Below are 25,791 nucleotides of genomic sequence, written 5' to 3'. Positions count from 1 at the left end.
GCACTGAGAGGAAATTTTCACTAAGAGAGAGAGAATTTTATACAAAAATTTCACATCTAAGAAAACAAACATAAGAGACATCCATTTTATAAGTCTGTGGGGCAAACTGATTCAAATATTAAACCTGTTAAAACCTTAAAACATACTTGGACAAATACTTCTCTTCTTCACATTCATCTCCATTGTTGTTATCCTGACTTCGCCAAAATTCTCTCCACAAACTCTCAACTGTTTGGAATTCCAGGTTCAGTACTGCATCCAGGATTGCCTGTATAATGAAGAAAAAACATAAATACAAGAAGATTTTTGTCTTCTGGGTTGTTGCGCCGTGTAGTATGGTAGATGTTTACCAACGTTTCAAAGGTCATACTGAATCGCCCTGATGACGGAGGCAGTATGACCTCTGAAACGTTGGTAAACATCTACCATACTACACGGCGCAACAACCCAGAAGACAGAAATCTTCATACTCACCGCTGTGAAAACCTCATATCATGCATTATAAATACATGCTAGGTACCACTTAAAAAATGGACAACACATGTATCACTCATGAAAGTAAAAAAAATATTTTCATACCAAATTGTGGTTAAAAACTTCAACAGAAGAGACCACTTTGCAGACCCAGTTACAAATACGGTGCGGAGCCACGAAGTGCATTAAAATGGCTCCGGACGGGACCTGATAGTAGGCTCTTGTGCACACGGCAAAAAACCTCCGGATTCCATAACCACAGGGAATTTAATGACCAGCTGAATAAATATCAACTACTCAAGAAGGCCGCGATTCTGATATTACATAAAATACAGCACGTACCGTATAATTCAAATTACGAAGTCTTTGTGCTGGGATAATACACAGAATATCATTACCGAGTAGTTAGCAATCTGCTTCAAATTTAGGAGGTCCTAGATTCAAATCTTAGTTTAAAGACCAGCTATACTGATAGAAGTTTTTCATAATTTTTCCCAGTATCTCTGTAAAAATTCCGGTGTAGTGTTTTAAATTAGGCCAATATCACTTACTCCGATATACCTTTCAATTCAGTACTCAGTAATAATCTCATCACTTGACGCTATACAGTGTGAACTACTGATGTCTAATAAACTACAAATAACAACACAAAACAATAATATATAAATTCTGACACAATGAAGTAATTAAATACACAACCAATCACGAAAATCATAAATCAAACAGGAAAACCACGTTCTCTGAATTTCCCACTCAAGAATCTATTCCAAATTTCCCCTTACCAAATAAATGGAAAAAGATCTTTGGGGAGACCCTAAAAGAGGCATGTGAGCATAATAGGTCAGTGAGCCCAAGAAATGATGCTGCTGATGATGATGACATAAGGAAACAACAGAGGAACCAAGAGACATAAATATATGACCAGAACCAGCACAATTTTCTATGGTTAATCTCTGACAGAGCTTAGTGGCGAGGAAAGAGGAAATCTTATGCAAGTCAGATAAAAGCATGAAAAAATCTGATAGAGTTATTAGGCTTTGTGAGGATGGGATGAAATTTTACTGAATAAACAGGCCCATAGGAGCAGAAGATATACTGGGCAACAGTTGTTAAAACACTAACAGAAAATTACCTCACAATGTTCTCTGTAGATACTACGTAATGTGTCCACATCTTCCAAAGTGCAGTCTTCAGGTAGGACAAATCCTGGGGGAAATTCTATTTCTGGGAAGTCATGTATTTCTCCTGAACCATCACCTAGGAATTGGTGGTGATGAGGATGCTGTAAAAATCAGATATTATGAATGTATACCCACACACAATACATATCATGTATCAAAATCATATATAATCTGAAATAACTGCTAATCTATATTGGACAAGATATCACTTTAAATGCTTATTAATGCAGATCTTTTAGTTTGATTAGTTTGTAACTCAAAACTAAGAACCGCATGTAGCATTAATTTGAATTATAAATGCACCTGTGGTGATGAACTTGAGTGATTCGAGCTGGCCGAGTGATTGGTATTTTGCTCATACTGGCTTTTTACTTTCTGAGCACCACCATTCCCATTACCACCTGTGCCTGATATCAATTTATAGCGTACCTGTGATAGCGGTTGCTGGCGACCACCAGCTTCTGACAGCTGATTTAATGATGATCCAGATATTAAACGAATCCCATAATAGTGATATTTCGAATTACCCCTGCAATAATAAAGGTTAGATATTTATACTACATTCTCCTATTTCCCTATCCAGTTACATGTCCGGATGTTAAAATGATGTGTCTTAGTAATAGGTTTATAAAATTCTAGTATAAATGTAGATAATACATCTAATTTGACAGAGCTTAGTTCTTATTGTAAAATATTTCTGACTCTAAAATTATTTTCAAAATTAATTAACTCATCTCTCATAGATGGCAAACATCTACCAGACTGTACGGTGTTACAACTTAGAAAACAGCCACCTTCATTTCCTCTTTGTATGACATTTTCTGTACCCACAATATGACATTATCCTCTATCAGTCAAGGGTGAGTGAAAAGAAGTAATGTTTTCCTAGATAATTTTAGCGATTTTACATACCACACTGATCTGATGTTCATTTAAGTAAACTGCTGTAAAGCTAATTAAATATAGGCCTACATATACTATTCACAGCAACAACTTTTGTTGCTGTTCGCCAGTCAGTTTCTCACTGCTGTCAACTATGCCACAGTGGTGATTTTAAACATCTATACATTAAATTCGTTAACTCACCAAGTGTCATTGCTCTCATAAGTAATGGTCTAGTTTATTAAAATAACATTACTTCTTTCACTGAATATGTGTATACATAATTTGAGTCATCCAGAACATTTTATATCATGTACCAATGCTTTATAATGGAAAACGTTTTACAAAATCAATTACATTCAACATGCGTGACATGTAGAGTAGAGGTTACATCAAATTAATATGGAACAAAATATACGTGATAATACTTGCCTTGGTCCAAGTCTTCTGGTTCTCAACCCAAGAAAAACAGAACGGATGAGCTTCCCAAACGATGCCGCATTAACAGGATCTAATTTGTTATGGCTGCAGTGACGGAGGTAATGGTTGTACAATGTAGAATGAGGGAGGCTCCCATCATCAGCCACTTCATAGTTTTGCACCAGCCATTGTACCTGCATCCATACAGTAATGATAATATAACACAAGTGCCTCACTATTGCATACTGTGGAATGGTTACTAGCAAGAGAATAATCTGTAGAAATAAGACATACATGGAAATAAACATACAAAACAAAGACAACAAATTATTGGTATTACTAGCCTATAATACAATATAATACAATATTCGAAAGTTAAGGAGATCAGGTAACATATAGTAGGTAAAGACCCATAAGGAACATCAATATTGATGACACAAGTGTAGTATTTACTCCTATCAATTGCATATTATACAAAATTTGGTCTACAAAAGCATGCACTCAGATATATGAATACATTCAAATGACAATACAGGAATTCTGTGAATATCGTATCACCTTTTAATTCATATATACCCCAGACTAAAAGTTTCAAATTTATCAAATCATGACTAATGTCTCATTGACGTCTTATAGCTGTTTATTTTTATCACTGCCATTATACCACATGCCCTGGGTGCAAGTCTCCAAATATAGGCAATTTAAAAAATAAATGTATAAAATTTGAGGTTAGAACTGTTCTAGATGGTAATTCATAAAGGTTTTAGATTTCATAGCAGTTTTAAAAATATAAATAAAGGAAAAAGCATGATAAAGAGACAGTTCTCAACTATATCTGAATAACACTGTGAAATGGCTGACAATATGGAATGTGCATTTTTCTTTTCATCGTCGTGACCCCTTTCTGGGGTTTCTTGTGAAAGTACCACTGTGGTTTCGTCTTGCCTTCTGTGGCCAGTCTTTACCCACCAGACTGGAAGAGGAGACACGGACAAACATCCATGCCTTGAGTGGGACTCGAACCCACGGTCGCAGCGGCCAGGCGCATGAGGACCATGCCTCAGATAGCGTGGCCACTGGGAATGTGCATACATCAAGATAAATGTAAGGTGACCATGAAAATCAACAAAATGTTCAAATCTGCATTTAGTTAGATGCTCACAGCTGAATGATAACATTTGAGTTGTGCGTTCAATTTTAAAAGGCCAGATTTACATCAAACATTTTCAAACCCCTGTCCACACATCATTTCACACTGATGAAACAATCATTCATGTTCATGATAAAACTTGTACTCACAAACAGAAAATATTTTATGTGGACAATCTGAAACATCTGAGATATAAAGTACAATGTAAAATTCCTAAAAATTGAAGTTTATTTTGTGGCTGTAGCATCACAGCAATGCATTGGTTGACAACATTTCACTGCTTTCCCTCACATCTTCAGAATGTGTTAAAGATCATCAAAACGTGAAACCCTGAAAGAAGTGTACCAGTCAAGAAGTTCCTTACATTTTATGTAACCCGATGGTTTAATACCATGTTCATAGGAGCCCATATACAGCATACATGTAAAAGAAATATGTGGTGTAGACAGGAGATTAATGCAACCACCAGCATAAGAGAATAACTGCATAATTTATGTTTTGTTATGAATTACAAAGTCACTACAGGCTACAGTGGTCAGAAAATCTTCATCAATTTCTACAAAAACATTCTTATTTCGCAAGGAATGCATAATATTAATCACTTCACACATTCAAAACGACAATAGTTTTACCCATAAAAAAACATTTTACTTTGAGAAATTTCAGGTTCTCATGGCAGTGGATAATAAGATGAATGTCTGCTGAGTTGTTGTGCCATGTAGTCCGAAAGAAGTTTACAGACGTTTCAGAGGCATCTTCCATCTCATCACCCTGATAATGGAGACAGCAAGTAGCTTTGAAAGACAGATAAACACGTCTGTACTCCCTTCTGTGTCTTTCCAACTTGTTGCCATTCAGACCTTCATCTCTGTCCTGAGCATTTTCTTTTGCTTTCATGTTCAAAATCCTGTTTACGATTCTCTTCAGTCATCCTTAAAATATGCCCATACACTCATATTCTGTTATTATTAACTTTCCTTCCAAAGTGTTAATCCCAGAATACAATTACTTTTTTCTTATTTCCTCTCCTTTAATTCTTCTGCTTCATCATACATGCATCTATATCATACTCCATGGATCCAAATTTAATCATATGACACTAGGATGTGGAATGAGTCATAATAATATAATACATATTAAAATAAAATTCACACTGTTATAAAACTTTCACATATTATAAAAAAGGGTTCACATAAAGTAGTGATATGTTACAAATACATCTAGCAATTACATACAGTATGTACATAAATTACACTACCCATTCATATTGTATGAAAACAAGAAAACCTTAAGAAACATTATGACTTATTTGTAATCATCAGAAATTCATCAACAGACTAAAAGGAGTATGCAATTAAGTATATTTTTAATGCTACTTTAAATTATGTTTTTTTATTTATAAGACTCTTGAGACTTGAAGGCACACTTGAATATGTTGATGCCTACATAATAGTCATTCTTCTGACAACATGAAAAGTCGGCAATTGGTGTATGAAGTTGATTCTTATTCCTTGTGTTTGTATTGTGTAACGAAGAATTAGTTTGAAAATGTTCTTGGTTGTTACAATAATTCTTACACTGAGACAGCTCAGTAAGTATAATAACAAGGTAATGAGTTGGTTGATAGGGGTGGTTCAATTCCTGGCAATAGAGAAAATTTCTCTTCCCCACAATATCCACATCGCCCTCGGTGGTCTTGTGGTTAGCGTGCTCGCCACTGGACCCAAGGTTCGCGGGTTCGAAGGGTGATAAAAATCGATAGCGCAACTTCCTTCGGAGGGGAAGTAAAGCCGGCGGTCCCATGTCGTACATTTACGGCATGTAAAAGAACCCCACGAGCATGATAAGAGATGTTTCGTAAACAAGATTCAGCGGCCATTTCTCACCCAAGTCTCTCCTGATTATCTGCTAGATGGCTCTGGCAGTCAAATCAGGATTGAGTAGAAATTGAGCAGAGTCAGTGGGCTGGTCACTCTGCTCTTAACTGCACGCTTTTAAGACTATGAAACCTCCGAAAGGAGGCGGCAATGACCCATTACTTCTACCCAACGGGTTTCAGGGTTCTTTCTTGTGATAAAGCAGTCGTAGTAAGAAACTACCAACGTCCATCTAGTTCCAAGGTTAGGAATATGTGGAGCTGTACCTCAACAACCCATGTGGTTTTTACTTAAGCCCCAGGGACAGCTCTAAAATTTCAATTTTTCATGTAATAAATCTACTAACATCTTGGTCCATGTCCAAATTTCAGCTCCATATGTTAATATAGGCATGAGCCACTTTTAAACAGATATATGTTCTCTTCTTAGGCATATCCGATTTCCAGACTTATTTTCTGACTTATCTGCACAACCACACACCTTTATAAACCTGATACTTTATCCTAAATATTTAAGAATAATTATTATTATCCTTTGTAATTTCTTCTCCAAGATGCTTTCATTTGGTTCCCATGTTAACTACATATATATTTTTTTGTATATACCACACGTTTGTACTACACACTTGTCTTTCTGTTACTAATTACTAGGGTTCAGATGTTCATGACATGTCATATTTATTCTAATCACAATTACTCTGTATTTATTTCGCATATAAATGCATATTTAGGTCATTTTTATGATTTTGGTCATATTTGTAGTTAAATTAATATTTTGGTTAAATTTTGAGGATAAATGCACATTTTGTTTATATTTTGAGGATAAAACTCATATTTTGGTTATATTTTGAATATAAAATTCTTACTTCTTTCTCAGGCACTTACAGCGAATCCTTCAGTTAGTTAAGATGCTGAAAGTGAAGTGTTCTGAAAGTGCGAAATTAAGAGGTTTAGTTGAAGATTTTGGCGAGGAATATTTCAGTTCTGATGGAACAATTCTGTTCTGTAAACTTTGTGAAGTTAAAGTTACAGCTGGTAAGCGATTTAATGTGCAACAACATTGTAATACGGCAAAACATAAAAATTATTTAAGCCGACAAACCAATCATCAAAGCAAGCAACGACTTCTGTTCGACAACACTGCAACAACGTCACCATTAAACAAAACGTCGGAATTTTCAAAGGACCTGTGTGAAATGATGGTGTCTGCCAACATACTAATGAGCAAAGTGAAGAATGAGCAGTTCTAAACTTTCTTGAAGAAATACACGACTCAGTTAACTCCAGACGAATCAACACTGAGGAAAAAACTATGTACCTGCCTGTTATGAAGATGTTCTAAAAAGAATTACATTTACTATGGGCGAGAATAAAATTTGGTTTTCGATTGATGAAACAACGGATGTCTGCGTCAGATATGTAGCGAATGTCGTTATTGGCACGATCTTTGCTGACCGTCCTAGTGACTTATTCCTTCTTGATACAGTAAACCACTTCTCTATCGCTGTACTTTTCAATAAGGTCATGAAACTCTTGTGTAAAGGCGACGTTAAGCGAGACAATCTCCTCCTATTTTAACGGACGCTGCACCGTATATGATAAAAGCTGCCAAAGGTCTCAAAATGCTTTATCCAAAAATGGTCCATTTAACATGTCTCATGCCGAAGAAATTAGACGTAGTTATACTGAAGTCGAGAAGTTTATTTCGAACGTTAAGCAAATGCTCGTTAAAGCTCCATTGAGAGCGCAGAAATTCAAACAACTCGCACCTTCATTGCCTCTTCCTCCTCAGTCGGTACTCACTCGATGGGGTACCTGACTCAATGCTGCTGAGTACTACTGCGAAAACTAAGCAGTTATTGAAGAAATTGTTAGTTTTGACAGCAGTGAGGCATTTTCTATCAAAATCGTTAAAGAACTATTTTCCAGTAGTTTTCAGAAATTCTGGCGTATATAAAATCTAACTGTGGAAGTAGAGCAACTACAATTTCTCGCCTAGAGGCAGTTGGCGCAGATCTACACGAAAGTTTGGAGCTGATCAAGGGTCTAGAGTGCGAGAGTACAAGAGGCAAAATAGGTGATGCTGTGAATCAAAACTTAATACAGTGCTGTGTCGAAATGATGGTTATGCGACAATGTGCAAAATAAGCCACATCCTAAAGCTACACTTGGAGAAGATGAACAATCGTTAAACAGCAATGATTTAACCCTATTCAAATATGCTCCGGTGACGTCGTGCGATGTTGAAAGGAGCATATTAAGCGACAATCGAAGAAGAGACCTTGAAAATGCACATTGTTATATATTGTAATGCTGCCAAGAAAGAAAAATGAAGAAATTGCGTAATGCTTTTAATGTTGTTTACTTATTTATTTATTTGTAATTAATGAATTTCATATGCATGAAAGGCTCTTCTTTTAAATTTTTCTTCTTTTTATAGGAGCACGTATTCTCAACATCTGATGCTGATCCAAAACGAGGCATTTACAACTTAAAGCGTCTGAGGTTTTGACGTAAATACGTCTATATTGAAGGGTCATTCCGCAAAAAAGTGTTACGAAAAAGTGTAAGGAAAATGTGTAACATGGTTACCTAGGAAATATCAATAATTTGTAAATATGGACCATTGTCGTCGGTAATGTGTAAGATCCGTATCAACAAATCGAAAACAATGTGTAAATATGGACCGACAACAATGGTCAGCTTGCGTGCATTGTTATGTTACCTAGGAAACGTCATCTGTTTTCTCGGCATTGTTGTGTTGCATTACTGCCGTCAACAATCCGCTTTCGTAACAAGATTGATGACATTGAAGATAACATTACATTACATTACTTTACTTTACATTACATTATAGAGACGTAAATATAATTTAAATACAGAGACGTATTTACGTCAAATTCTCCGGAACCGTGGTTGCTAAGAAATCCAGTAATGTAATAGTTGTAAATGCATATGTAAATAAATATCATGATTGAAATACAAAACGCTTTTTTTTTAATTTTAGAGAATATTTTTTCATAACAAATTAGATCATATTTTGCCTTCTTTAGGTCATATTTATATTTTTGGGGGGCATATTTGCATGCATATTTCTCGGTTCTTTAGGTCATAAACATCCGAACCATACTTATTACTATACCCATCACAATATTGCAGAGCATGTGACATGAACCACTTCCCTGTCTAACGCCTATAACATCTAGAAGCTCTCAAATATCATGCCGTCGATGACCACATTGTTTTTCCAATTTATAAATGTTCTTTATTAACTCTTCTCCTACCTGAAAGCATCTGTCGTGTGTAACACAATTATATTACTATAATCCTTTTCTATATCAACAAAAACTAAATATGTGTTTTTGTCAAATTCCAATCATTTTCATATTATGTGAAAATCAGGTCAATCTCTGATTCTGTATTGTTCTATCATTTTACTTTCCACCGGCCTTCTAAGTTTCAGATGAAAATTTTCCTATGCATTTTAGGCAGGCTCTGTATTGTAATCCCTACGTTTCCATTGGTTTTATCTCTTTTCATAAAAATTCACATCATTAGGCCTTTTCTCCAATCCTCGTATTATCATTCCTTTACTCCACTTATTTCTTACTACTCTATATGCACGCCCACATAATACTCGCCCCTTTAATATAATTTATTTCAACATTAAAATATACCTGCAATCAAAATACAGATCTCAATAACTCCAAGAATTGAAATTGGGTTTCAAAAGTTTATTGAAGAATGTAATATTCCCTCATGATGCTATCACTGTGCAAGATTATTTCAACATGACACTTCTAAATCACTGGACATGTCAAGCAGATCGCAGACTGCGGGTCTCAAGATTCTCCACTTTAATTTTATAACGTGGGCAGAGTTACTACAATATATCTATTCTGCTATTCAACCAAACAGACTGAGTGAGACTTTATGATCACCTGGTATACACTGTGAGCTCATGTGCGTTCAGAAACGTCAAAATGTTAATAAAAACAATGTAAGCAAATAAAAATACATTTCTCTGCAGCTGTTCTCTTAGACAACATCAAATTCAAAGCACTGTTAGTGTAAGAAAGAGAAACAAGACTGAGACAGCAAGAGACTTACAGTGGCTGGCGACACACGGGTGGTGTGTGAGAGGTCAGGATGCACATCACCATCCAGAGAAGAAGGGTTAGTAGTTGAAGTCCCTGGGACCATACACGCCACCCTGCCAGCATCCTGACGGAGGAGAGCATCCCTGTTAGTTGCTCGTAGCACTTGGAGAGGAAATGGAAGACCGGCCAGGTAAGGAACATGCTAAACATGCAGAGAACATAAAATGATACAGAATTCTCACTCCTCATAGCAGAAATAAATATAATAGGATACCAAACTCTCAACAGAACTGAAAAAGCCTTCATCCATGTCTTTGAAGAGGAAAATAGTGTTGTGAGTATGAATGCATAAAAATTACTACTCATACTTTAAAAAAGTTCACGCACACAAACACACACACACACACACACGAGACCTTGAATGAGTAATGAGACAAAGATACTGTATTTACAGGGACGAGTCAATCCCTTGTAAAGTAGGCTCTTTCAGCAAGTACACCAGGGGTTCTCAACGAAAAGCTGTTGTCACAAAATCAAAACATTTATCTTTCAAGGCTCTACAACGTACAGGAGCGTAAAAAGTTGTCAGTGGAACCACGGTTCCGGAGAATTTGACGTAAATACGTCTATACGGAAAGGAAGTTTATATATTGGCTTTATTCTAAATATTTCCTTTATATCCGCTTTACAATTGAGTAAAGTTTGATTAAGACTTTGCTTATTAATGGGTCTGTGGTAGCTGAATGTAATGTAAGGTAATGTAAAGTAAGGTAATGTAATGTAATGTAAGGTAAGGTAATGTAAGGTAACGTAAGGTAATGTAATGTAATGTAATATAATGTAAGGTAATGTAACGGTTCCTAGGTAACCATTATTGTCGATTTGTTGATAAACAGATGAAGTTTCCTAGATAACAATAATGCCGAGTAAACAATTGACGTTTCCAATGTAACATAACAATGAAGTTACACTTTTTCGTTTCCCTTTTTCGTTACACTTTTTCGTTACATTTTTGCCGAATGACACTGACCCTAAAATATAGACGTATTTACGTCAAAAACTGAATGACATGTAATGGGCAACACAGCTGTCATATTTATCGAATACTGAGCTTAACACAAGCTGTAATGAGCAGGCGGGTGCAGTGTTATGATGAATTTGTCACTCACTGGATTCCCGTTTCTGCGATGTATTATGGAAACCCAATGTTTTAAATAGACCAAGACCTTTCCAAAAAGCAGAGGGAAAATTATAAATGGCTTATTCTGGATTCTGTTTGTCTAATTGCATTGTGATAGCAGCCAGAAAAATTGGCATGCCAAGACCTATGGCAATTCCTACTAGGCCAAACATGCCAGTAAAATTTCTTGCAATTCCCAGACACCTTCTTTTTGACGTAAATACGTCTATATTTTAGGGTCAGTGTCATTCGGCAAAAATGTAACGAAAAAGTGTAACGAAAAAGGGAAACGAAAAAGTGTAACTTCATTGTTATGTTACCTTGGAAACGTCAATTGTTTACTCGGCATTATTGTTACCTAGGAAACTTCATCTGTTTATCAACAAATCGACAATAATGGTTACCTAGGAACCGTTACATTACCTTACATTACATTACATTACCTTACTTTACATTACCTTACATTACATTCAGCTACCACAGACCCATTAATAAGCAAAGTCTTAATCAAACTTTACTCAATTGTAAAGCGGGTATAAAGGAAATATTTAGAATAAAGCCAATATATAAACTTCCTTTCCGTATAGATGTATTTACGTCAAATTCTCCGGAACCGTGGTTCCACTGACAACTTTTTAAAAGTCATAATTTTCTCTCCAAAAATTGTATAAACTTGCATTTTTGAAAACGGGATTATGGCTCCTTTCATTCTTTTATTCAAACATCTGACAACACAGTGAGACCATTATAAAGTACTAGAAATAAGGAGTTAAATTTCCCACAAACCGTCTTTCCATACCTCGTTTTATTGAGCTTCGCAGATATTGCTTCTTTTATAAATTGAAGGTTTGTGGCAACTCTTCGTCGAGCAAGTCTATCGGCGCCATTTTACTACGCCATTTACATAGATCAGTTGTTTCAGGAAGCTGTGTTGGATCCAAAGGAGAGTTGACACTAACCTCATTGTTAATAAACTGCTGAATGTTGGCTTCTTGAGTGGCGTCGAAAAATCCTCCGTGAGAATGTGGACCAAATTCTGTCGAACCAAAATCTGGAAGGCCGCAGTTTTCTGTGCTCACATAATTTTCGTTCTTTGACTTCTTCGCAAGCGATGAAAACATTTCTACAAGTAATTTCCTTTTCGTCCTTGGGCCAGCCTGTTGATGTGCTTGAATACTGAAGCTCGACATGTCTACCGACGTTTCGGTGTTCATTAGTTTCTTCGTCGATGTCCACCGTCAAGATAAAATGAAGAGAATGAAATTTCCTAGTAATTCACACAAGAAAAGTACTTGAGTTATTTTGAAAGGTATTTAACAACACAAAATTATCTAGTTCACGAAGCACTTCATCTACAACCGATTCACAGGACAATTCTTTCCACAATGACGAAAGCCGATTGTTGCATGCTCAGCCGACATTGTTGCAGGTGTGCTTTAGAAATTCCATTTTTTTTATATTGTTGAAAATACGGAAGGGTCATTCGGCAAAAAAGTTACAGTGGAACCACGGTTCCGGAGAATTTGACGTAAATACGTCTATACCGTAAGGAGTTTATATAGTGGCTTTATTCTAAATATATTCTTTATACACGCTTTACAATTGATTAAAGTTTGAGTAAGACAGTACTGCCTAACTTGAATTAGTTACGCTTAAGATGGGTCTGTGCTAGCTGAAATATGTTATAAAATTTGTACATTTTAGAGTATCAACATATCGTGCAAACACCATATCTATACAACTAACGCAACAATAGATTTCTTAATAATTCTTATATAAGATAAGTACCTGTGATATTGTAAAACGTTTTTAACAGCACAATATTATCTACTCTACGACGCACTTCTTCTACAAGCGATTCACAGCAGAGCTCTTTCCGCAATAACGAAAGCGGATTGTTGACGGCAGTAATGTAACACAACAATGTCAAGTAAACAGATGAAGTTTCCTAGGTAACATAACAATACATGCAAGCTGACCATTGTTGTCAGTCCATATTTACAAATTGTTGATATTTCCTAGGTAACCATCTTACACATTTTCCTGTCACTTTTTCGTTACACTTTTTTGCGGAATGACCCTTCCATATAGACGTATTTACGTCAAAAAGTGAAAATAAAACGTGTAAGATCCGTATCAACAAATCGACAACAATGGTTACCTATGGAACGTCGTGTTTACTCGCCATTGTTGTTACCTATGAAAACGTGTAAGATCCATATCAACAATGTGTAAATATGGACCGATAACAATGGTAAGCTTGCGTACATTGTTATGTTACCTAGGAAACGTCATTGTTTACTCGGCATTGTTGCGTTTCATTACTGCCGTCAACAATCCGCTTTCGTTAATGCGGAAAGAGCTGAGCTGTGAATCGCTTGTAGAAGAAGTGCGTCGTAAACTAGATAATTTTTACATTACATTTCATTACATCACATTATTTGCAATTTTCTTGTGTATTTACGTCCTTCGTATCAATGTAATTTATACACTGCTTGTTTTACCTTTTATGCTTTTATTGTGTTCATGAGCTCATCTCTGTGCTGTATCTGTAATTGGCCATCAGGCTATTGATTTATATTTTAATTAGTGTTCTGTCTGACGACAGGTCCATATGAACGGGATCCTTCCATCCTTTTCTCGGACTGGGACCTGTTCATATACGTTCTTGGCAGATGATCCAGAAGTGGTTTGCCATTGCCTTCTTCTGTGTGTGAATGGAGTAATTGTTGGGATGCCACGGAGAAACCGGGGAAGCCCCCGGAGGAAAACTCCGTGTTGCCTAGACCACGGCCTTGCCCAACACAAGTTATAAATACGGAAAACCGCCGGGAATCGAACCCGAGACCCCAGGATTACAAGGCCAGCGTTCTAACCACTAGACCACCGTGGCGGTTTAGGCTATTGATACAGCACACAAATAATAAAGAATTGAATTGAATTACATTACATTCAGCTACCTTCCTTTCATTGTATTTATTGCTTAAATACAGAGACGTATTTACGTCAGATTCTCTGGAACCGTAGTTCCACTGTCAATTTTTAGTTAAAAAATACAAAGAGAATTACTCCAAGTTATAATTTTTTACATTCTATCATAAATGTAAGAAGTCAATAATTAATATTAAATATTTTATCTGTAAAAGGAAATCAATTTAAAAGTTATGATAAGAGGCTTGAAGTAAATTTTGCAATTTAATTGTCCCATGTTTAAAAATAACATCGTGTTGTATTATACTTTTGACGTAAATACGTCTATATTTTAGGGTCAGTGTCATTCGGCAAAAATGTAACGAAAAAGGGAAACGAAAATTTGTAACTTCATTGTTATGTTACCTAGGAAACGTCAAACTTCATTGATATGTTACCTGGGAAACGAAAAACTGTAACTTCATTGTTATGTTACCTTGGAAACGTCATCTGTTTATCAACAAATAAACAACAATGGTTACCTACATAGTTACCTTACATTACCTTACCTTACCTTACATTACCTTACATTACCTTACATTACATTACCTTATCTTACATTACCTTACCTTACATTACATTACCTTACATTACATTACATTACATTACCTTGGTGTATATACGTGCACAGATACGTCATAAGACTACATTACATTACGTTACCTTACATTACATTACCTTACCTTACATTACATTACCTTACATTACATTACATTACCTTACATTACATTATATTACCTTACCTTACCTTACCTTACATTACTTTACATTACATTCAAGTAAAGCATGTATAAAGGAAATATTTAGAATAAAGCCAATATATAAACTTCCTTTCCGTATAGACGTATTTACGTCAAATTCTCCGGAACCGTGGTTCCACTGACAACTTTTTTAATTTTAAAGACGAATTTTGAGGGGCCCGGGCGCTGTTGAGCCCATCGCCCCTGGGCGAGAGAAAATGTTTCCTTCCTTCGAATCCCGGCTGAGATGTTTTCTGTTGTTCGGATAGCAGGCACAAGGGATGAATGGCGTTAGGGTAAATTTTGTTTGTTCCTGGGAAGGAATCTGATTAACTAAGGTCACAAACCCGAATACAGTCCTCGGTTCGAGTCTCTCTTAAGATGTTGTTTTCTGGGGTAATTTTTACGGGCATATTAGGCCTATAAACTACCAGATGTTTCCAAATTAATCTGCTGATTTTGTGTGATTATAATATACCATGATTTTTTATTTATTCATATTTTATTTAACGACGCATTTTCAGTAGTTTAGAGTAGCACAAGAGCATTAAATTCAATGATAAATCCTTGTACGTAAATAATTTTATTATTTGGACACACAAAACTAGCTTCATTTTGTATTCATGTTCATTTACACGTGTGCTACCAGATGTCTCCAGAGTAAATCCCCTTATAATATGTATTGTTACCCAAATCTTTCTTCTTACTATAAAAATTTGTGATTTCGTCGTCGTCAACCATTGTGGAACACAACAATGCCGAGTACAAGATAACAATGCCGAGTAAACAAATAACGCTTCACTACCAAGCCAGTCGCATTATCACTGCTCCAGAAGCAGCATGTCGCCACCGAACAGCGACATAAAACTATTTAAGAAATTAAGGAAAGTGAAAGAAAACGTTATCAAGTATTTGAAACGTGATCAACAATTTGAAGTACCAACTCCAACAAGGTAAACTGATACTCATTCTATATATTACGATTAAGAAGTATTATGAAAACTGACTTTATGATCGATTTTAAGACGAAGATTTGCAAGGGTGGGGCTGGACGTAAAAAGTTGACTGAACAAGAACTGTTGGCGTTTCAAACACTTGACTAACTCGTCAAGTGTTTTAACCCCCATTCCGGGGGGAGTTTAGTTTCTTACTCAAGGGTTAAAACACTTGAATGAGCCACTAAAGATTTTAAAACACAACCAACCCCCCGAATGGGGGGGGTTAGTTTAGTGTGTTACTTAAGGGGGTCAAGTGTTTTAACCCTCCATTCTGAGTGGTTAGTTTAGTTTCTTACTCAAGGGTTAAAACACTTGAATGAGATACTAAACTAACCCCAAACACTTGATCCCCCGAAAGGGGGTTGTTGGTCAAGGGTTTTAACCCCTCATTCGGGGGTTTAGTTTAGTTTCTTACTCAAGGGTTAAAACACTTGAATGAGACACTAAACTAACCCCCCGGGGGGGGTCAATTGTTTTCAACCCTCCATTCGAGGGGGTTAGTTTAGATTCTTACACAAGGTTGGTTGCGTTTTAAAAAATTGACCAACCGCCCCCGAGGTGCTCCGAAAGGAGCGTTCTGCTCTAGTATAAGAAAAGGTTTTGTAGTAATATAATTCACTGCATTCGACCGGCGGCTAAATAAAGCACGTAAATGAAAATGTGCCTCTTTGATAACTTCTTGTATACACGAATGTGTTTAAAACACTAGACTGACTCCAACTCCCGACAATTGGTTTTTCAACTCAAGTGTGAACTACACATGCAAAATCGAGAAATTAGGCTGTCAGGAGACCTTGTTCTCTGGGGTGATGTCAGAGCCTTGAAGCATGAGGCCAGCTGCTGGTCCAGGCAGAGATAAGGCCTACAGAGGAAGGACTTACGAAGTTTTTATCCCCATGGCCTCCTTTACTGTTTTGAGGTATTTGCTGACAATGGCCACGAGGGCTGAGATATACGTAACTTGATGGGTAAACCTGTTGAAGGTGTTCACCATGACTGAGAAGGTAATGTTGTATTCTTCCTCCTAAAACACTCTGTCAACTGATAATGTTGCTTGTCCATTACTTAAATATGACAGGATGGTTATGAATGATAAATTGCGCGGAAACATTCTCGGCTTGCTTTAAAGTAACTGATAAGAACCAGTAAACTGGGGGTAGCCGATGCCAACATGTTACCTTACTGTAATTGGATAAAACCGATATTTTGGGCGTGTTTTAAGAGGGGACAGGAATTAGATTATTTTTTTTAGATTATGGTGCCACAGAGTTTTATTAATCTGACAGGCGGCTTCAAATGGCGGATGTTAGGTATGTTATGAATTGTGAATGGGACAGAGTGAATGTGTAAATGGTTTGAAGGAACTGCTAGGGAATTTGCCTTCGACAAGGTGGAAATTTTCTCGCTGTACAAGATTCGAACAGAATATTGCTTGTATAAATTGTCAGCTTTGTCTTGAGTATTTCGTGTTTTTACGCTCGTTAAGTTAGAGATTTTTCTGGCCTTGATTCCGATTCTGCCTCAGATAATTCGTCGATGTGATAATTGTTCCTATGCTCAAGCGTCATCTTTACGCTTCGGCCTGCTTGACCCTCTGTGGTTACTCGATTTCAGGCTAGGAGGGCACCAGAAACAAGACTTAATGCAGAGAGGAAGGGAACTTTGCCCCACAGGATCACGATCGACTATGACCGCCAGAAAAGGGGTGTTTCGAATAAGCATTCGCAGGCAGCCGACAAGGTGTGATTCTGCCACTTGTGGGTTGTCGTGGGGCTAACATTTCCTGGTCGTGAGAATAATAAATTGTTCCGAAATGTTGGGCATGGCCTGTGACTGTGACGGAATATTTGCAACGACCTAAGCTGGACTCAGCGCAATCAAAGGTAAAAGACAAATAACTTGTTCTTATGCATGCGATATTATCATATGTGTATTTTGGCTAATTTTATGAGTGAGAATTATATTTTTCATACATGCCCACTGTTTATATGTGCATTCTTTTTTTATTTAGCCAAAAGTAGGGGCCTAGAGATGACTTTTAGTTCGGTTGGAAACATGTGATTTAATACTTTATTACTCAACGTTAACTTCTGGGTCAAAGTAATAATTTGAAAAAGTGGTCAGAGGAGCAACAAGGAACGACAATCGAACTGTGGGGCCAGCTGCAGAAACAATCAGCAGAAGACGTTTGCTCGCCATGAAGCTAATATCCGCGTTGAAAATATTAGTTTTTAATAATTGAGTGCAGCAGTGTGCATTCTCCCCTTCTCGAAGGTATCACCACCTTGTCGAAGACAATTTGCCGGGTTCGGAGGTTTGCGTGCTCAAATGACCCTTAGGGCTATGCTTCAGTTTCAGCTCATGATAGGTTCACCCAAGCTGGACAGGTCTAAGGTGAGTGATACCCTGGTCCTCCCGGTTGGGGATTGGACGTAAGTCTAACAACTTTTCACCGTAAAAAAGCATCGTTACGAAAAACTAACTAAGCCTCGGACCAGGACGGACTCTTTGGCACGACCAGAGCAATTAAAAAGGATATGAGATTTGGTACTTGGAACATTAGGAGCCTCTATAGGGGTGGGGCACTGAAATCAGTGAGTAGGGAATTAGAGAATTATAAGTTAGACTTATTGGCAGTGCAGGAATTGCGATGGGAGGGGGAGGGCACGATCCCAGTGGACAACTTTACATTTTTCTATGGAAAGGGGAATGACAATCACGATTTAGGGACGGGTTTTTTTGTTCATAGCAGAATTAGGGCAGCAGTTAAGAGAGTAGAATTTGTTAGTGACCGGTTGTCTTACGTAATTTTGGAAGGACGTTGGTGCGACATCATTGTCCTTAATGTTCTTGCCCCAACTGAGGACAAAAGCGATGATATCAAGGATAGCTTTTATGAAGAATTGGAATCAGTATTTGATACATTTGGCAAGTATAACATGAAAATTCTGCTAGGAGATTTCAATACAGTGTAAGAGCAGTAAACTTCGCTACGTCAAAAGATTTAATTGTAAAATGTACAAAATTTCCACACCGTGATATTCATAAATACACTTGGACTTTTCCAGATGGGAGCACACACAATCAAATATATCATGTTTTATTAGACAATAGAAGGCAGACAAATGTAATTGATGTGAGGTCATTCAGAGGAGCAGATTGTGACACTGATCATTATCTGGTGGTAGCAAAAGTGAGGGAGCGGCTTTCAGTAAGTAGACGAACTAAACAAAATTTCGACACAGAAAGATTTGATTTAAAAAAATAAGTGAGGGAGAGGCGAAGGAACAATATCAAGTTGAAATTTGGAATAGGGTACAAATTTTAGAGAAAAAAAGATAATGAATGTGTTGACAACAACAGAGAGTGGGAGAATGTCAGACACTGCATCAAAATATCAGCCAAAGAGAAACTAGGATACTACAGGAGAAAGCAAAATAAACCGTGGTTTGATGAAGACAGTTCAAAATTAATAGATCGAAGAAAGCAAACAAAATTTCAATGGTTGCAAGACCCAAACAAAACAAATACGGATAACCTATGTAACGTGAGACGTGAAGCTAATAGAACCTTTATGAATAAGAAAAGGGAATACCTGAAAGGCAAAATTGTTGAACTTGAGACATGTAATCTATATTATAAAAATTTGTGATTTGTCGTCGCCGCCAACCTATTTGTAGCCATTTGTTTACTCGGCATTGTTGTGTTGAACAATGCCGAGTAAACAAATGACGCTTCAGACCTATTTAAGGAATGAAGAAAAGTGAAAGTAGACGTTATCAACTATTGAAGTAACAACACCAACAAGGTAAACTGATACAAATAATACTACTTATTCAAGTTATAATACTCATACGATATATTACAATTACGAAAACTATAACGAAGACCGACTTTATGATCGATTTGCAAGTGTGAGGCTGGACGTAGAAAGTTGATTGACCAAAAACAGTTGGCCTCTGAACAGCGACGAAAAGACCTAAAACATCAGACCTATTTAACACAAGAGCGATAAAAACACTGAAAAACGAAGTATTAAATATAACAGAAATTGATAGACGAAAATAGCTCTGAAAGGAGCGCTTTGCGCTAGTAAGGAAAAAATATCAGAGACCTGTACAGGGGTATTAATAAATTTAAGAAAGGATATCAATCTCAGACAATTTGGTAAAGGATGATAATGGCAATTGGCTTGCAGATCCAATAAAAATTGTGAATAGGTGGAAAAATTTCTTTAACCAGCTCTTCAATTTTCATGAGACTAACGATATTAGACAGATTATAATACATACAGCTGAACTGTTAGTGTCAGAACCTAGCTTAGATGAAGATGAACTAGCCATTGGGAAGTTGAAAAGTTATAAATCTCCAGGTATTGATCATATTCCAGCATAATTAAAGCAGGTGGCAAAGGGTTGCAAATGAGGATGCATAAGCTTATTCAGGTAATTTGTGATAAGGAAGAGATGCCACAACAATGGAAAAAATCCATAATTATTCCTATTCATAAGAAGGGGGACAAGACTGAGTGTGGTAATTACAGAGGAATTTCTCTGCTATCAACCTCATACAAAATTCTATCCAACATTCTTTTGGAAAGATGCGAATGAAATTATTGGGAGTCATCAGTGTGGGTTTAGACGAAACAGATCAACGATTGATCAGATCTTTTGCATTCGTCAGATACTAGAGAAAAATTGGGAGTTCAGTGGGACCGTACATCAATTATTTATAGATTTCAAAAAATCCTATGACTCTGTGAAGAGAGAAGTGTTATATAATATTCTTATTGAATTTGGCATACCAAAGAAGCTAGTGAGTCTAATAAAAATGTGCTTAAATGAAACCTATAGCAAAATTCGTATAGGTAAATATGTATCTGAGACATTCTTCATCAAGAACGGTCTAAAACAAGGAGATGCTTTGTCTCCCTTGCTCTTTAACTTTGCGCTAGAATATGCCATCAGGAAAGTCCAAGATAGGCAGGAGGGTTTGCAATTGAATGGGACACATCAGCTATTGGCATATGCTGATGATGTTAATTTATTGGGGGACGATATTAAAACAATAAAGAGGAATGCAGACGTTTTATTAGAGGCTAGTAGACAGGTGGGGCTAGAAGTGAATTCAGAAAAAACTAAATACATGTTAGTATCTCGTCGTCAGAAGACAGATGGGCGAAATTATCTTAGGGTGGCTAATAAATCCTTTGAAAGGGTTACAAAATTCAAATATTTGGGAACAACAATTACAAATCAAAATGATATTTATGATGAAGTTATGAGAAGACTAAATTCCGGAAATGCTTGCTACTTCTCAGTTCGTAATATTTTGTGTTCCCGTCTGACTTCTAAGAACCTGAAAATTAGAGTATACAAAACAATAATTTTGCCTGTTGTTATGTATGACCGGATGTTTACCACCCACCTTTTGTTATTAATGTCCCATTATTGTTTGAGCTCCCTTGGTGAGCGGACGTGTTTTTGTGAGCTCTCCGTACCTGCTGTATAACTGTGAGTGAGTGTGCTTCGCCCGCAGCCTGCCGGCACTATGGCTGCTAGCAAAGACTGTTGCTCGGTGTGTAAGAAACCGTTCTACGGTAAACAGAAATTTATTAGATGTAGCGGGCCTTGTGGAACAAGGTTTCATCTCTCTTGCCTCAAAATGAGCGACACTGAATATTCGTTTCTCATGGTGGAAGGAAAATCGACGTACAATTGTGCATCGTGTGTTGTTGCTAATCGCTCTTGTAGCGCTAAAAACGCATCTAGAAGAAGCTTCAGATCTGCCTCAACTTCGGAGCTTCCAGTGAAGGAAGTTTCTCCTGCTGGTGAGCCTATTCTTTCAGACTCCGAGTCACTCGGCCGCCAGATCGAGATGGTGCGGCTCAATAGAGCTAGCACACAAAAGGTTGTTGAGAATCTCGTCCAGATGGTTTTTAAACTTTCAGAAGATGTACAGCTACTTCGGAAGGACAACGAATATTTGAAATACCACTTGAACAAACTAGCTTCCAGCGCTCCTACGCCGGCAGCACCAACAAAATAATCTTCCATCCAGGGGACAACCACCTTAGTTCATAGTGTTCCTGCAAACAAAGCCACGGATGCGGCTCCTCGTTCTGCCTCTACTGTCGCCGACGTGGGATCGAAATCCTACAAGGATGTATTATCTGCTGGGTTAAAACCTAAAGTCTCCAGTGTGGACACTGAAGGTTTTACAACAGTAAATCATAAAAAGAAGCCATCTTCTGGGACAACCTCGGCCAACACAGTTAGACAAAGCAGACAGCCGTTGTTAGGGGTGAGAAACTCTGCTTCTCTACCCATTGTATCCAAAAGGGAAAGGTCTAAGGCACTTTTTGTCTCACGATTTAGCCCTGAGGTCACGGCTGCTGACGTGGATAAGTCTTTAAAAGAGCAGTTAAGCCTAAAAAGGTTAGTCTGCACTAGGCTTAAAACAAAATTTAATTCTTATGCTTCATTTCACATTTCGGTCAATGAAGAGGATTTTCCCCTTATAAATAACACCGGTGTATGACCAAATGGGTGCCTGATTGCTCCCTTTTATGGGAAACTAACCCCTGATCAGGTGTACTCCCCTGATGCACCTCTTACTTCGGTACCTACAACGGCTGACTCTGACTCTGCTACTGCAACGTGCCCTACAACGAAGCCGACCAGCACTTGTGAGGATCTTGGGGGAAGCAACAATACCGCTTAACTATGCCAGGTAACTGTTGTGCCACCATTTCGGATCGTCTCACCACGTCTGGTTCTAAGTGTTTGGATTCTATTGATATCTTTTACCAAAATGTTAGAGGTTTGCGTACTAAATGTACCAACTTTCATGATAATGTCTGTATTAATGATTTCAAAATTATATGTATTACCGAGACGTGTCTTAATGATTCGTTTTGTAATCGCAATTTGTTTCCTGATGACTATCTCGTTTTCCGCGCTGACAGAGGTTATACCGATCTCAACTTAACCAGAGGTGGTTGTGTTCTGACGGCAGTTCACCAATCTCTGGCTGGTTGTAAACGCAGGTATGATCTTGAACTTACCAGCGAATGTGTTTGGATTGAAGTTCCACTTCCTGATGGTTTCAACTTACTCGTTGGAAACCACTACTTTTCACCTAACACTGATGGTAAAGTTATTGAAAATTATTTTAATTCTCTGGAAAAGAATTTAAACCCACAAAATTTTCGGGTAGTTCTCTTAGGTGATGTTAATATTCCTGGCTTTGATTGGGTACATGGCTTCCCTCAAGCAAACTCACATTACTATACCAAAATTAAAGGGGATGTCGTTCACAATGCCGCATGCTTCCTCGGACTTTCTCAACACAACCTTACCATCCAAAATAAGAATCTACTTGATCTTGTCTTTGCTAACTTTTCCTCTGTAAACGTTATGATTTCTAATCACAATTTGGTTAAACCTGATGTTTTTCATCCTTCCCTGGTTATTGATATTAGAAATATGTCTCTGACTACCAATTCACAGCCCTCTCGATGTTCCCGCAATTACGCGCGTGCTGACTATTTACTGCTTTACAGGTACTTATCCTCTTACGATTGGTCCTGCGTTTACAATCAGTCCTCTGCGGACTCCGCCGCTGATCAGCTCAAGTCGGTGGTTACTGATGCTTTAAACTTAGCTATTCCCAATAAGCATTCTAGTAAGTGTAAATTTCCTATCTGGTTTTCCGGCACCTTAAAACATTATATTAATAAAAAGAATCATTATTTTCGTCGGTTTAAAAAGACCAACTCTGATGTACATTACTCCTACTTTGCACACTTTCGTAAATTAGTTAAGGCTACCATTAAGTCTGATAGGCGGCGGTGGTTAAAGTCTGTTGATGACAGTCTTAAAACTCACCCTCAGCATTTTTCGAAATACGTTTCAAATTTCAAAAGAAAAGATAACTCCTTCATTCAGCTAAAAATTGGTGATCAGTTTGTCACTGACTCCAAACACATTGCTGATGAATTTGCTACGCATTTTTAATCAATTTTTAACACTTCTTGCCAGTCCGTCACTCCTACCGATACTTTTACTTCTGATTTTTTGCCCGCCGCTCCTATCTCTCCTGCTGAAGTTAGCAAAGCGATCAAGCGCCTCAGACCCTCAAAGTGTGTGGGGTTAGATGGAATTCCTTCGTTAGTAATTAAGGGTTGTTCTGATATTTTAACTCCCTTATTAACCTATATTTTTAATTTAAGTGTAACTAGTGCCACCTTTCGTCCCTGTGGAAAGAAACAGCTGTTGTTCCTGTGTTTAAAAAAAGGCAACAGTTCCATTGTTAGTAATTATAGACCCATCTCTATTCTTAATAACTTTTCAAAAATATTTGAATTTATTGTCTATGATCATTTGCAAAAAAATTTTAAGTACAGATTAAATCCCTCACAGCATGGTTTTCGTAAATTTAATTCCACAGCAACAAATTTGGTTACTTAACTTAATTCCGTTTTACCTTCAGTTAGTACTCAAGGACAAACAGATTCAGTATACTTTGATCTTACTAAAGCATTTGACTTAGTCCCTCATAATATTCTTCTTGGGAAACTTAGAAACTTTGGACTATCACCCAGTTATGTTGATTGGTTCCATAGTTATCTTTCTGACAGGCAATCTTTTGTTCGTGTATCTGGAACTCTTTCGTATCCTTATCGTGTTAAGTGTGGAGTGCCTCAGGGTTCCACCCTAGGCCCCTTACTTTTTAATATATTCATTAATGACATCTGGGACTCCATACATAATTCACAATGCCTTTTATTTGCTGATGACTTAAAGATGTATCGGAGTATTAGCGATGTTGATGACTGCAAACTGTTGCAGGACGACATCCATTCAGTGCAAAATTGGTGTCTTGTGAATGGGATGCAACTTAATTTAAGTAAAACGACTGTTATATCATTCACCCGGAAGAAAAACAGTATTTATTTTAATTACAAATTGTGTAACAACCTGGTGGCACGCTCCCATTGTGTTAAAGATCTCGGTGTTCTACTGGACTGTAAGCTCTATTTTCACCAGCATATCAACTATATATTATCACAGAGCTTGAAAATGCTAGGTTTGATTCGGTACATTACTTCTTCCTTCTCCACTGTTGATAGCCTTTTGGTCTTGTACAGTACCTTAGTCCGTTCAAAAATTGAGTATGCTTCCGTTGTTTGGAACTCTATTACTAATACTGATTCCTTTAAATTGGAAAGGATTCAAAGGAAATTTGTAGCCCTATGTTACGCTAGATTCTTTAATGGCGTTTGTGCCTATAATTATGACGATATATTAGTTAGATTAAATTTCTTATCGTTACATTTAAGGAGGAGGCTTTTGGATGCTCTATTCCTCGTGAATATTTTTAAAGGCAAAATTAATTGCTCATCTGATGTTGATACAGTTAGTCTCTGCATACCTACTAGGTCTATCAGAGACTATTCTACCTTTACTGTACAACGTAATTTCAAGGCCAATCCCTCTGCCAGATGTGTTTCTGCTGCCAATGCAGTCTGTAGGAGCATCGACATCTTTAACAAAGATCGTGTTTTGCTTGCTGAGGTCAGTCACCTTTTTAAACAATAATCATGGTTTTTTATTGCTTACTTAGTATGACATTTTATTGTGTATGTTTTTTGTCCAATATTAAACTGTTTTTAGTATAATTATTATTTTACTTATCTATAACATTTAGTTTTTTACTTATGAGTTATTTTGCAATAAATAAATATTGTACAGTTATGTTTTCAGTTCTTTGTTTGTTTGCTTTTGTATTGTAATGTCTGTATTGTTGTTAGTGCTTG

At 37.1% G+C, this 25,791-nt stretch overlaps 1 protein-coding gene, 1 long non-coding RNA gene and 1 pseudogene across 6 annotated transcripts in view; 2 read left to right on the top strand and 1 right to left on the bottom strand.

Moving 5' to 3' along the window:
• LOC110830892 (DNA-binding protein RFX2-like) overlaps positions 1-13,363 on the bottom strand; it is a 28,377-nt gene extending 15,014 nt beyond the window's left edge. For 2 of the 3 annotated variants that reach the window (XM_087359021.1, XM_087359022.1), the window contains exons 1-7: positions 13,052-13,363; positions 12,223-12,530; positions 10,094-10,285; positions 2,970-3,151; positions 2,085-2,184; positions 1,607-1,756; positions 147-268 (exon numbers count right to left, since the gene is read on the bottom strand). In XM_087359021.1, the coding sequence (XP_087215147.1) occupies positions 147-268; positions 1,607-1,756; positions 2,085-2,184; positions 2,970-3,151; positions 10,094-10,285; positions 12,223-12,477 (1,001 nt within the window). In that variant the 5' untranslated portion in view covers positions 12,478-12,530; positions 13,052-13,363. The remainder of the gene's footprint in view (positions 1-146; positions 269-1,606; positions 1,757-2,084; positions 2,185-2,969; positions 3,152-10,093; positions 10,286-12,222; positions 12,531-13,051) is intronic. The other variant, XM_087359020.1, reaches the window with a different exon arrangement.
• LOC147872158 (uncharacterized) lies at positions 6,822-8,131 on the top strand (annotated as a pseudogene).
• A 2,305-nt stretch (positions 13,364-15,668) lies between the features above and the next one.
• On the top strand, positions 15,669-25,737 carry LOC147872157 (uncharacterized). 3 transcript variants are annotated; one of them, XR_015537956.1, is made up of 3 exons: positions 15,701-15,926; positions 17,586-17,854; positions 17,983-18,034. It is a non-coding gene; the product is annotated as an uncharacterized LOC147872157 (long non-coding RNA). The 3 variants fall into 3 exon arrangements; XR_015537955.1 differs by lacking the exon at positions 17,983-18,034 and adding an exon at positions 21,922-25,737 and having other exon boundaries at positions 15,703-15,926; XR_015537954.1 differs by lacking the exon at positions 17,983-18,034 and having other exon boundaries at positions 15,669-15,926; positions 17,586-17,958.
• The last annotated feature ends 54 nt before the right edge of the window (positions 25,738-25,791 follow it).

The sequence above is a fragment of the Zootermopsis nevadensis genome, unplaced genomic scaffold, assembly GCF_977971745.1.
Source record: "Zootermopsis nevadensis isolate Lab colony 2312 unplaced genomic scaffold, Znev_1.0 Znev_ptg000030l, whole genome shotgun sequence".
Lineage (NCBI taxonomy): Eukaryota > Metazoa > Arthropoda > Insecta > Blattodea > Termopsidae > Zootermopsis > Zootermopsis nevadensis.
The sequence above is the reverse complement of the archived record's forward strand: the minus strand, read 5'-3'. Positions and strand labels throughout refer to the sequence as shown.